General features: G+C 43.6%; 1 protein-coding gene and 1 long non-coding RNA gene across 2 annotated transcripts; both read right to left on the minus strand.

Annotated features, from left to right (window-relative positions):
- Window positions 1-3,753: 3,753 nt before the first annotated feature.
- On the minus strand, window positions 3,754-8,484 carry LOC134436765 (CCN family member 3-like). The gene is made up of 5 exons (XM_063186119.1): window positions 8,380-8,484; window positions 7,726-7,960; window positions 6,914-7,171; window positions 5,020-5,249; window positions 3,754-4,384 (listed from the first exon to the last, which is right to left on the minus strand). The coding sequence occupies exons 1-5, from the start codon at window positions 8,425-8,427 to the stop codon at window positions 4,088-4,090; spliced, it is 1,068 nt and encodes a 355-aa protein (XP_063042189.1). The 5' UTR covers window positions 8,428-8,484; the 3' UTR covers window positions 3,754-4,087.
- A 1,667-nt stretch (window positions 8,485-10,151) lies between these two features.
- Window positions 10,152-12,463, minus strand: LOC134461852 (uncharacterized). The gene is made up of 4 exons (XR_010037433.1): window positions 12,077-12,463; window positions 11,484-11,542; window positions 10,571-10,639; window positions 10,152-10,333 (listed from the first exon to the last, which is right to left on the minus strand). It is a non-coding gene; the product is annotated as an uncharacterized LOC134461852 (long non-coding RNA).
- Window positions 12,464-14,138: the final 1,675 nt, after the last annotated feature.

Consider the following 14,138-nt stretch of genomic DNA (forward strand, 5'->3'; position numbering starts at 1 on the left):
CGGGCCGAATTACGTATTTAACATTTTTTACATATACAGTCCACACGCTTAATACTTACAACAGGACAAATAACACTTACGCCAGATAATACATTTACTATCAACTTCTATGTGCTAGCATGTGCTGTTACACTTGTCTGGACCCACTCTTAATTCTTGTGGTGCACAAAATTTTGACTTCAAGTCATATTTTCTATACATTAATGCTGCATGTGGGCCAACTGTAATACATATTTGAAATGATCTCGCGGGCCAAATTGAATGGCTCCGCGGGCCAAATTTGATTTGAATAGGCCTGATGTACTATATATGAAATGCAGGGCCTTGCTTAGTTTCCTCTGTTCGGAACATCAATGTCCAAACTAATTCCAACAGACACAAGCAAGCAACTCAACTTTAAAAGTGTAATTTAATTTCAGTTTCAGGGAAATTTTATTTACCCCCGGCCCCCCTCCTCCTCCGTTTCCCAGTCTAAGCTCTGCTGGGAAGAGAGTATGGCACCCATGACCTGTCTTTTGCCATCACTGATGAGTGGGAGTGAAAACAGGATGACGATTTGTTTAGAGAGCCTGCAGATTTCTGCCATTTGCAATGATGCGTGTAGTCTACCTCTTCAAAAAAAAAAAACCCCTCACTGACTGGTCGCATTCAAACCAGATGCGTGCTATAGTCAAGGAAGCTAACGGGGGGACAAAGGGGTATGTTGTCTAGGGCCCAGGGACAATGGGGGCCTAGAATTGGGTCTTCATTACATTGCATGTATTGGTTCGGGGGCCCTTTAAGATGATTTTGTCCCAGGCCTAGCCAAAGCTGTCAGCCCCGACCCTGGCTGTAGTAACTCCTAATATTCAATGTGATCCATCTGGAGAAATGTTATACTCACTTGCACCCTCTTGTGGTCATTCTGCCATAAGTGCCATAGCAGTAATGTGAATAGCTTAGTTCTGGGTTTCCCAAACTGTGGTGCGTGCACCCCTGGGGGTGCGCGGCCTGTCACAAGGGGGTGCGCGAGCTGAATACAGCAATGGTGGATATGTGTTATGGTAGTTTTAATTGTTTGATGAATCATATGCTATAAGGAGCCATCTGTATCTCCTAGACTTGTCATGCAACAAGTTCCATTGTAATGATGGCAGAAAAAAATGCCAGGTCGATTGGAAATGAGGAGTGAGAATGTGCGGCTCTGCAACATTCGCTTAGGGGGTGCGCGGAACACATTGAAATGTAAAAGGGGGTGCACGGGGGGAAAGGTTTGGGAACCGCTGGCTTAGTTTATAACATTAAGCAACTAGACTTCTTGGAACTTGACCCATTTCATTCCCCGTCCAAGGAGCTTCATCAGTTCTGGTTGATGTCTACTGAAGTGTCAGCAAGCAGGCCTGTCGACAGTGGAGGACAAATGGGTCAGTCGCCCCAATACGCCCAGGGAAAGTGTTTTTTTATTTAGAATAGTGAACCCCATTACATTGTGTGTATTGAGAGAGAGGTGGGGGGGCTTTCAGATTTGTTTTGTTCCAGGCCCGGTCAAAGCTGCCAGCGGCCCTGAGCATTCCCAACCACTTCTTTGACCAGAACGGATGAAGCTCGGGATGAGGAGCATGACGTCTTTCAAGCTTAAAGGGACACTCTGCAGGAAATGGTCAAAAAAGGTACTGCAACTATGCTGCTCATTGAAACTAGGCTCCCTATTGCCAAATTTGATCTTTACATGAAAGTTTACTAAGTAATAAACAAATATTAACTAGTCTGGTCCAATTACAGTCATTTGTGCAGCTTAAAATGGCTGTTATAGGAAATTCAAAATGGCGGACCATGGAGAAGATCCCCCTTTTCATGTATGAAAAGTACAATTTTTCCAGTCATAATGAATATTTAGAATTTGATGGTGGTGGTAAGTATTCATGAAAAAAGTAACATTAGTGAGTGGGCAGCATGAATTCTAGAAATGAACAACAAAAAATCTCACACAGTGTCCCTTTAAAGAAGAGGTCCAGTTGCCTTCAACTTATCTCTTTCGATAACAAGACCTGGGTGAATTGGAATCTTTTCAGACATGTTAGAACGGCTAAGTCTATCACACAGGGAGTTCCCAATTTGGAACAGGATGAATAAGTGCTTAAGAACCATTTTCAGTCTATCAGACAAATTAACCTGACAAGGAAGACAGCGGCTCGGAAAATAACTCAAAATCCAGAGATAATGTGATATTAATTTTATTTTTTTTATTCTATTTTTTCAATTGAGAAAATTGTATGTATTTTCATACCATATCACACTATTCGAATATAGTAGGGCTCAACTTTTACAATCAAGATCACTGAAGCACCATATCAAATGGCGAGTATACAGTATTTTTTTTTGTTATACATTCATGTCTAGGTGCTACATAAAAAGTACATGTCAAACTCTACATAAGAATATCATGGTGTTGCAGGCACATTATATTACAGGTGCTCATTATTTTATTTGATATATTTGTTTTTTGTTTTCATGTGCATAGTCATAATAAAACTCCCTGAGTTAAGTGTATTATTGCTTTCTACCACGTGGGGGCTCTCTTGACTTCTCAAACTCATAGAGCCATACTACTGAAACCTGTGTAAAAGTCATCTCGAGACTCAACTTGCGAACTGGCTTCTCCTACTGGTGCAAATCCTCTTCTTCAGAAAGACATACAGAAGAAATATGTACAAAAATACATATTTATTACCACAGTATAAAACAATTGAAAACGGATAAACACACAGGAACACTGAAAAAGCTGAGTCGAAGAAAAAAGAACAATATAACACATTTAAAACAATAAAATACTGTATGATGCTATTTACAATAGTTTAGATATAAAATAAACACTGTGCATTTCATACATGCAAAAACTCTAGAGCACATATATACAGACAATGTCCTCGTCTTTAAAAAAAAACCCAAAAAAATCAAATGAAAGAATTTCCGAGGAGAAAGCGGGTTACACCGGATGTGCTATTTCATACATTTCTGCTGCCTTTACACATAGCCTACACACTACTGCCGAGACACTGCCACACCATGTCTTTGGTACTTAACCCACTTCTTCAAGGCCCCATATTTGTTCACTAAAAACCCCAAACGCTAGCGTGATCCCAGCCCCCCAAAAGGCCAAGACACACGGAGCTGCTGAGATCGTCACGCCGGTGTGAGAGTTACCTTTGCCCCTTTCCGTCTCGCAGGGGCCCTCACAGCTGCGGCCGGCAGACACGGAGGGCCACGGTGAGGGTCCCGGGGAGCCCTGGGAGAGGTCACCCTACCAACACACTCGCTTGGAGGAATTCGGCCCAGTGGACTGGACCTTGTGTTTGTTCCTCTGACTTATTGCACTAATGCATGTGTTTATTCCTATTGGGATAGTGAGTTTGAGTAACCCTCACTCTAAAGACACACACCACCTGTAACCAACCACCAGCGTGGTTGTCAATGTCTTGGGGTTTCTAGGAGATAAGAGTGGTGCTACTTAACTGCTAGAATCCTTGTGTTTGCACATTGTAACCCTTTAGAGACCAGCGGTGCAGATCTCATTTTCAAAGCATCACAAAAATGAATACCAAACCATTTGTGGGTCAGCTGATTCTAATGCCCCCACAGCACATCAAACTGGCGGATCAGCTTTATAGTGAATTCACCTGTGTCACATGCACCGACAAAAGGACTGTGTGGTAGGGATTTTACTCTTTTGAAGCCCAAATGTCTAACTCTTTCAGTTACACACACATAACTCACATAACTCATGGCCCTTTGAACAGTCAAAGGGAGGTCTCTACCTAATGGCCAGACTGAGTGCAGTACCTTAGTACTCATACAGCCCCGGGTAGCAGCAAACAGATCATCTACTGTCTATATAAAATCAAGTACAATATAAAACTTTGGTTGTAATTGAGGGCAGAATAGAATAAAGCAAGCCCATTCGCTCATTACAGAGAAGATACCTCACAGGGCTCTGAGATGAGTCAGTCACTCTAAAGGGTGTTCTGGAGCCTTCTGGAATGTTCTAAGAAGGTTCTAGAGCCTCTCTAAAGCGTTGTTATGGGATCTTCTGGAAAGTTCCGGGAAGGTTTTAGAGCCTAAGCCCTCCAGGGAACATCATGTCGGAGCTTTGGTGGATGCCGTTGTCCTGGGGACAGTGGTGGTGGCAGGCACAGGTGTTGATGAACATGACCGGTCTCTTGATGATGCGCTTGTTGGGGCAGGAGAACTTGACCTGGGCCGTCTTGGTGCTGTGAGGGGTGCAGCAGCGTCCGTCACTGCAGCCGCCGCAGAAACGCGGCCGGTAGGCCTGCACGCTGGTGCAGTTCTTGTAGGACAGGTGGATGGCCTTTGGACTCCTCTGGGTCTTCATGCACGCTCCGTCATCCTGGTGTAGGAAGGCCAGGGTAAAGATTAGGTGTGCCTATAGGTTAAAACTCTACATGATGTGCAGTAAAACAAAAGAAGCAATAACACTTTGTTGGAACATGACTACACAAGGGGACATGAGGGCGATTTTAGTTCAACCAGCCAAGTACGTATACAATACGTCAGCTGATTTTAATGCGTAATTATAACAGGTAGTTCAGAAAGCTACTGTGAACTCACCTGTGTTAGAAATAAAACATGGTGGCCCTATGGTGGCTTAACGGTAGGGCACTTGTCTGCTATGTGGCCAACCAGGGTTCGATTCTGGCCTGGGTCATTTGCCGACCCTTCCCTGTCTCTCTCTCCCAAAAACGTTTCCTGTCTCTTGTCTTGTCACTAATTAAGTCTGAAAGACCAAAAAATATCTTTAAAAAAAAAGAAAGAAAACGTGGTGGCCGGCCTTTATCGTCTGTCAATAATACAAATACAAAACTTAAGCATCCTTACGTCTTGACGTCCCTATTTACAAATCAACACCTGAAAGTGTGTGTTGTGCTGCTGTGTTTTCTTATGCCTGACGAAAAAAGTCTTGATGTCACCCTAAAATGGCTACCAGCCTCATTCTATAACCCTGCATGTTTGTGATGTACGTACCTGCATGTCAGCGGTGGGGGGCGGCGTCTGCTTGATGTCCATGTCGCAGGGCCGCACCATGCACAGCCGGTTCTGCTTGAGCATCTCGCAGCGCGCGTTCTTGTTGGTGACCCGGGTGGACAGCCCCATGCCGCAGGAGCGAGAGCAGGCCGACCACTCGGTGGTCTGCTCGATGCAGTTCACGCTGGGGTCCCACGCGTCAAAGCCCAGCGTCTCCTCTTGGCGGTAGGCTGGATATACAGAAGGAACCCAGCAGTCAGTATGGCAAACCGTGGCCATGTCAGTGTTACAATTTCACAGACATTAGGGAGGGGTAAGAGCGATAGGTGTTACCAAATGAGATGTATGAAGAAGTGTTGTGAGAGAGTTATTTATGTCTACGTGTTTCTATTTATGTCTACATGTTTCTATTTATGTCTACGTGTTTCCATTTATGTCTACGTGTTTCTTTCTTTGTGTTCCCTCTGTAGTACCCAAGTCTTGTCTAATTTTTTGTTTGTCCATTGTAAATTCACACCTTCTCATGTCCATACAAAATTTCTCTCCTGTAGAGACAATAAAGGTAAATCTTATCTTATCTTAAAGCGATGGTTCGGAGTAGAATCACCCTAATGCCATTTGAACCGTGACACCCATCCACCTTTACACCCGAAGTGTTTTCTGCCGCAGCCTTACATCAACAGAGTTGCCGTGTTATTCGATGTTTATTCCGGTTAGCTTGACTCAAGCGCATATGGATACTGGGCACCGTCTCCAAACTTTCCCCACAAAAATAACATGTCATGACACCAAACTTCTGCAGTAGCACAAATATGGTCTGTACTCACGAAACGAAGCATTTGGAAGTTTGGAAATAGTCCAGGAGTTTATTATTATCAACACAAGCCGAATAGCTTCTCTGCTGCTAAAGCTGCGCCAACGTTACTTCCGTCATCTAAGACAAGCATGTAAGAGTCCTCAACGAAGCTCATAATATGCACAATGAAAAGTGAATTCAGCATCAGTATTGATAACGAAAATCCTTGTCTAATTGATAGTAGGTAAGATTTGAAATATCTTTTAAGTATTGCCTTGAAAATATAAGCCTTAATCACAATTCAGTGAAAACTTTTTTAACACTCTCGTCTGGAAGTTTGTTGAAGACTTTTACGGGCTTGTCTCATATGACGGAAGTAACGTTGGCACAGCTTTAGCAGCAGAGAAGCTATTCAGCTTGTGTTGATAATACTAAACTCCTGGACTATTTCCAAACTTCCAAATGCTTCGTTTCGTGAGTACAGACCATATTTGTGCTACTGCAGAAGTTTGGTGTAATGACATGTTATTTTTGTGGGGAAAGTTTGGAGACGGTGCCCAGTATCCATATGCGCTTGAGTCAAGCTAACCGGAATAAACATCGAATAACACGGCAACTCTGTTGATGTAAGTCTGCGGCAGAAAACACTTCGGGTGTAAAGGTGGATGGGTGTCACGGTTCAAATGGCATTAGGGTGATTCTACTCCGAACCATCCCTTTAATATGCTACAACTAGAAAATGCACTCAGAGAGTGCAGACCTCCGCCATGGAAGCTGTTTGATAGAACATTTGACTACTATATTACACCCCTATTTTTTTCAAGTCTCTCTGCCTTCTTTTTGTGGAGTTAGAAACTGGAATGTCAAAATTTGCCCTGTCCCGCAATGGTAAAGAATCTTTTCAAAATTCCTGGATCAGGCTTGTGATCCGTAATTATGTAGATAGACAGTCAGATAGTGAGAGGTAGTGGGGGATTACGTGTTACAATGAGAGATATATTATGTGTGTGTGTGTGTGTGTGTGTGTGCGTGTGTGTATGTGTGTCTTAATATACTACAGTTCCACAGACGTTAGTAAGGGGTAGTGAGGTGTCTGACCTGCCAGCCCGGTGAATCCTCCCAGGGCGCTGGACTCCGCCTGTGGCTCGCACACCCACTTCTCGCAGCACTCTCCCGGCACCTGCACCCGGCGCGGGAACGGGCAGTCGGGCCCCGGGAGCATCACGTCCAGGTTGCAGCGCGGCACGCACGCCATCTGGCCGTCACGACAGGTGCACTGGTACTTGCAGCTGGGGAAGAAGGTCTCCCCGTTCTGGTAGACGGAGCCGTCCACGATGCACACGTCTCCCTTGTGAGCTATGGAGGAGGAGGACGGAAGGAGGAGGGAGGGGGGAGGGGGAGAGCATACAAAGCATGGGTTTAGTCTATGAATTGTCACTTGTAGCAAGGAGCAGGTTTCACTCTGTGATCCTTAATTACTTTGAGGGTCCTGCTGGCCCAAATGAAAACTTAAAAAAGGGCTGCGCCTTGCATCAAGTCTCTTTATTTGCACTTAAATAAAGACACTTTATGAGCTGCTATCAAAGTGACAGTTAATATTGTGTGCATTTAACCAAAAGAAAGAAAGCAAGTGTTCCCCTTGCTTTTCAGGAACTGAAGAGATGTTTTTAAAAGAGTTATTTACTTCTCACAATGAAGAATTAAGACATCCCTCCACACAGTATCTAGTAGGCCTACATAAAGGCTCAATTAATACGCGCTTACACGTGATGGATAAGCATAACACAATATTTTCGGAAATACTTCTTCAAAAGTAATTCAGAAATACTCATTTCCAAGGAATCCGCCTTTGCCTACTGCATGCATTCACTACAAGTTGTTTGCAGTATGGTGAGAGTGAGGACCCTTACCTGCGCATACTCCGGTCCTTTTGTGCGCTCCCGCTCCGTAATCACAGCGCAGACCCTTCCGGGCGTCACACGGCGTGAGCTCGGAGCAAATCTCTCCCATTTGCCTCGCGCAGACCAGACAGCACGCGCAGTCGTCAAGAATCAGTGGCACTCCGCGTCCACACATCGGTGGTTCCTCTGGACAACGACATCTGGATGGGCACATCTGCGCCCAAGTCAGCACTCCAAACGCCACCTATACAAATGTTAAAACAAATATCCCAAGTCAGCACCCCACACGTCGATGTCACCTGACCTACACACATGTTATCAATATGAATAATGGTTAATGATTAGTCTACTAATGAATGGAACTGTATGCCAACATTATAGAAAAACACAAGTCCATTTCCCAAGTCAGCATTCCCAAATGAATTAGTCAAATTAATAGCCTACATATTTTTTTTATAGCCTATGTTATTACTAACATATATTAGTATAATGATATTATGAATAGGTGCTAAATGCTAGTTTTGCAACCATAATACATTGTTAGTATAGCCTGGCTACTAATAAATGCTAATGAGTCCCAATGTTATAACAAAAATCTATTTGAACTCTGCATAGTTTATTTAAACTTAAATTATTTACAGTTTGTGTAGATTATTTACCTACCTGTGCATATAAGTAGAAAATCACCATTTTGTTCGCGCAGCTAGTCATCCTTATCCACAATGTTAAGCCCCTGTGTTAATGTGGTCTTTGCGGGTTTTCAGCTTATCTGTTGCGCGGCAAATCCTTTGGTGAGTGGGCCAGACGTCCCCCCAAAAGAATTTATACTGCAGTTCCCCGCTAGCGAGGAGGTGACGATGCCTTGAAAAAATCTTAACGCCGTGGAGATAGTCAGGCAGCCTATTGGCCCCTGTTTACTCTTTGCTGACGCAAAGTTCCTGCTCAAAATTCCACTGCTAAAAGACTGCTAATAAAACGGCGCTAACCTTTTCGACATTTTTAAAAAGAATAATTTTATTGCCTCATGAAATACCTCTCTATAAAAAATATAATTTCAACAAGTTCAGATGAGATTCTTTGATGTGCTTGCAAGCCTACAGTGCAAGGCCAGGTCCTTGACCAAGACCTCTTTTCAGCTTTCTACTGTTTGAACCTTTGCAGTGAATGTTGGCACTCAGACGCCATTGACATCAGTGGTGTGTGGGGGTTGAGAAGAGGGAGTCTATGCCAGCACATTGGCATTCAGTGTGGATGGCTGTGATGGCAAACTCATTTTCTGGCGTTGTTTGTTGGGGCAAGCTCAAGCTCTCTGAGACTGTGGTGCAGTGGCTCTAGTATGCCATCAAGCACCACTGAAATTGTGAGATTGAGCGCACGCACGCACACACACACACACACACACACACACACACACACACACACACACACACACACACACACACACACGCACACACGCACACGCACACGCACATACACACAGAGTTCATATCTGCCACATCATGAAATGAAATCATTCGTGGGGGGACATTGTGGCATAATGGATGTTTGTTTATTTTACCACATCACTAGATAACAGTGTACATCCACACTGAGAGATACTTGATACCAATGAGGTCATGACTGGGTGGCTGAAATGCTTTTATATTCCCGACCGGCGCCACAAAGCTGGAAAACACCAGTGTGGTGCAGTCCCAGTCCCAGAGATGCTGTGTGTGTGTGTGTGTGTGTGTGTGTGTGTGTGTGTCCAGATAGCAAAATGTTTTTGGCAGAGTTTTGGGCCAAATTGTGTCTTGGCCTTTTGGCTGGCTTCGGTTTGAGTCCCCGGGCCAAAAGTGGCCCAAATTTGGCATGCCAAAACCAACCAAACCCAGCCATAAATTGACCAAAGTTCACCCAAAACCTATTTGGGATTTCCACGTACAGCCTTAAAGGCCCCAAAAGGAATTCCAGACCCCACCCTTCAGCCAAAATGCAGCCATAAAGTACCCAGAACTGTCCCAGAACTGCCATAAATGAGCCTAAATACTGCCATAATGTACCCATAAGTCAGCCATAATGTACCCATAACTCTCCCAGAACAGCCATAAATGACCCTAAATACTGCCATAATGTACCCATAATTGATCCCAAATGTAGCCATAATGGGGCCAAATGTCACTTATTTGTCTTATAAGTTTCAATGTAAACGTTAAAATGTAAATACCGGTATACAGAGAAACTTATAAGACAAATAAGTGACATTTGGCCCCCATTATGGCTACATTTGGGATCACTAAATATTCCTGTTTTATTGTTTGAAAATCGCACATTTAATAAATGCGTGATTTTCAACAATGAAACTGGAATATTTATGCATCTAGAAAAAAAAAAAACAAGACAATTAAATACATTTCATTATACTTTATTGCCTCCAAATGCTGTGATGGTGGGGGTGGGCAAGTGGCTGGATTTGATGGATGGGTATAGCTGCACGGCAGGTGGTGGAGGACTGGGTGACTTGATGGGTGCTTGTATGTCTGGGTACAGGCCTCTTGTTTTCATCTTGGTCCCCTGGCCAGTAAAAGCAGGTACTCTATTGCCACATAGAGGTAGGTAGATCAGATCAGATTCGCGACATCTGGGAAAGAATAAAAAGATAAACCAAATTGAATTACTACATGCAAAAGTAACTTTGAAAACAGTGGCATTACATTTTTTTTCTTCTTTTATTTAACCTTTATTTAACCAGGAAAATAAACCTGTTGAGATTAAAAATCTCTTTTAACAAGGGTGTCCTGGCCAAGTGGCGGCACAAATGCACTTGATTAATAGAGTAATAGACGGGAGAGGGGGGAGGGGTGTTATTAAATGGTACCTGTTTTTGAGATCCGATTTGATTGACCCCTCCTACAGGTGACTGCAGTGTCCGTCCGCAGCACAGCATCTGAAGAGAATGTAGATGTTTATTGATTATTATTATTGATGATTATTTCATATTTTATACATTTTAAATGACATGAGTAGTAGGCTACAGTAGATTGTACAACCATCTACTAAATTGTCAAAAGTAAAAAGGGAGAAAAAAGAATAGGAAAAAAAAACAATACTCAATCAAACAAAACCTTGCCAAAACATATAACTTGCACTTGAGTATATAGTAGCCCACTGATTCTAAGATCAGAGTACTGGTCAAATTGGAGTTTTTTTTTAACCTAGCTTTTAGGTTTTTCAATAACAACAAAGCAGTAGGCTATCTATCTCATTGGGTGTGCCTACAGTAGAATAACTGGTGAAACAGACTAGTCACTATGTTATATCATGTGCCATTGTTAAAGCTTTCTGACAATTAGTAATGCTCCCACTACCCTGGACTTGTCAGTAGGCATATCTGAGGTGTTTTTTCCCCCTTATTCAGTCTTTTCAGATATCCTGGTCTGGGGGCAGGCGTTTGTTTACATTTCACCATGAATTCACTTCTACTTTTACCTTTGACACCTCTAGTAAGCTACTCTCTGTGTTGAGGTAGCCTATTACAAATGTTAGAGCAAGATTACATAGGCCTACATGGGCCACATTTCTGTATACGGTTTACCCCCTGTTGTTGATAGCTGAACAATACACACTGCCTTAACAACTGATCATGTTAAATAGCCAGCGCTTAAACACAAACCGACCATTGTATTACCCAATGCAGACGTATACTTAAAAGCAGTTACATTAAAAGCAAAGACTTTCACAACGAACGAAGATTAGACCAGAGAGAGAGGTTAATAAATTGTGGAACCAACCTGTAGTATGCCTGTCAAAAAACAAGTTCCTCCACCGGGTGACTTCAGCAGCAGCACATCTGAAAAGACAATGTAGAAAAAAGCAGATTCACTCGATTGCTTCAGTAGTAGGCTAGAATTACAGTGAGTCCAACACTTTCCGTGACAGACAGATATTGCTAGATAGTGCTCTGCTTTGTGCCGATAGGTAGAAGATGCTCCATGCCTGAGTTAGCTAGCTCCCGGCTTTTGCTAGCTGTCGTTGGGCAGTTAGCTGGGATTGCTAGTGTTGTTGTTCTTTGATTGAAATTCCCTTGGCATTGATATCTGAAAGTGAATTTCAACCACAGAACAACGCTTAATCAACCGTTACTGAGTATGAGGGTAGCAACTAAGATTAAATGTCACAGTTGTGTGTCACAGACGTTTGTGTTTTAGCTCCTGTTAAAAGGGTATCTAAGTTTCAGCCATTGAGAGTATGGTTTCAGCGCATAACACGGAAACCGACGGTCACAGACCTATGAAATCAACATGAAAACCGATAACACAAAATGCCTCATCTCTTAAGTCATCGGCGGTTGTATTTAATATAAAAACGTGTCAACTGCACTTACCTGCATAAACTGAAGTCTGACACACACTGGCGCTGGGGAAACTGAAGTGAGGCAAGCACGAGTTTTTCTCTTGACAGTTGATTTTGGCAGTCTTTTGGGTTGCCGTAAGCGCACCAATGTAGAACGTTGCTGTCCCGCTCTCCACCTGAGGTTCAGATTAACCTGACACATGCCATAACCTGGCCATAACTCATTCATTCACAGTCCGCGCGTTTTAATGTGTTGTGGGAAGCCATAAACAACCCATATTTTAGCCAAATCTTTGTTTTTTTTGCTTTCCAGAGGAACGCCCCAATTCACTGGCGCCCAGGTCAACCATAACCATGCCAAAATTTTGCCAAAAGCTTATGGCTTGCCAAAAGGAAGCCATAAATTGCAGATATCTGCCAAAACAAAGCCAAAACATCTGCTATCTGGGTCATAGTAAGTCACATTGTGTGTGTGTGTGTGTGTGTGTGTGTGTGTGTGTGTGTGTGTGTGTGTGTGTGCGTGTGTGTATGTGTGTTTGCGTGTGTGCGTGCGTGTGTGCATGCATGTGTGTGTACATGTGTGCGTGCGTGCGTATTTGTGTGTTTGTGTGTTTGTGTGTGTAATTGCGCGCGTGTGTGTATGTTTGTGTGCTTGTGTGTGTGCATGTATGTGTGTAAGTGTGCGCGTGTGTGTATGTTTGCGTGTGCGCTCCTGTGTGTTTGCGCATACGCCCACACGCGCGCGTATGTGAATGTGCGCGCGTGTGCGTATTTGTGTGTGTGTGTGAGTGTGTGGGCGCGCGTGCGTGTGTGTGTGCGTGTGTGTGTGTGTGTGTGCGTGCGTACGTGTGTGTGTGTTTGTGCGTGCGTGCGTGTGTGTGTGTACGTGTGTGTGTGTGTGTACACTAGCTGCTTTGGCTCCGGCCTCCTCTCTCTGTGAGATGCTCTTCAGACGAGCCAAGTCACTCGCTGCGGTGGTGTTCCACCTAGACTCCTGGGATAAGGCTGCTCTTTGGCACTTCACTTGGAAAGACAAATAAGACTAAACTGCATGACATCATGACAGCATAATGCTTGTGTAATGTTATTATTATTATTATCATTATTGCTTAGTTATATGTGACTGTGTAAATGTTGCCTTCTGCATCACTCGTTGTGCCATCCAACTACCTGGCTACTGTGCCCTAATGATGATAGATGATGGTGCTAAATTTTTAACCACTTTCCTGGGTTTGCCCTATCCCTTCACCTCTCTATAATGCCGACCCGTAGGAAGAAATAAACAGGGATGTAGTAGAGCACCATAGAGAATAGCTCTGGGCTGAGTGTGTATTCATTTAGGCCAGTTGACCCAATAGTGACTGGCTCAAGAGGATGATTCAGCTCCACAGAATGACAGTTTCTTGCATTATAACTTGTAGCACCGGAGAAGAGAGTTGCCCTGCCCCTCCTGGCTTCAAACCCAGGCGTCCAGGGTACCAAACAACATGTGCTGCCTCTGACCATTATAGCCACCACAGCCTGGTGGTGTGGCAGTCAGAAGAGCACATTCACACAACTCTGGTCACACAATCACACAGATATTGTGTCTATAAAGGATCTGATTTTGAATTATTTGATTTGCTTTCATCATAAACATAGCAGGAATTGAAAGAACTGGTTCAGGCAGAGGTGTCACTAAAATTGTTATTCCCCTGAAAACAAGAGGGTTGGGCCTTCAGTTCACCAAAACCACATCATATAGTGTCCTTTGCGTATGACAATATGGAACTCCTGAATCATCCTGACCAACTCACCCTTAGTTGCGTTGCGTTTTTATGAGGGGTTGGGGGGGTCTAATGGTTAGGCATGTGGTCTATAAGATTGCAGGTTTGAATCCCATGCATGCTAACCTGTTAGGAAAAATGTATGCCCCTACACCTTAATCTACTGGTATGGCTGAGATACCTTTGAGCAAGGCACCTTACCCCACATTGCTCCAGGGACTGCACCTAAACAATGCTGCAATGTTTCTGTGTTGGTTTGGTATTTTGTGAACAGCCTTCGACTCAAATTGATATGGGTACATTTTGCTGAAATTTACAGGCTAGAAC

Source organism: Engraulis encrasicolus, chromosome 2, assembly GCF_034702125.1.
Source record: "Engraulis encrasicolus isolate BLACKSEA-1 chromosome 2, IST_EnEncr_1.0, whole genome shotgun sequence".
Classification (NCBI taxonomy): Eukaryota; Metazoa; Chordata; class Actinopteri; order Clupeiformes; family Engraulidae; genus Engraulis; species Engraulis encrasicolus.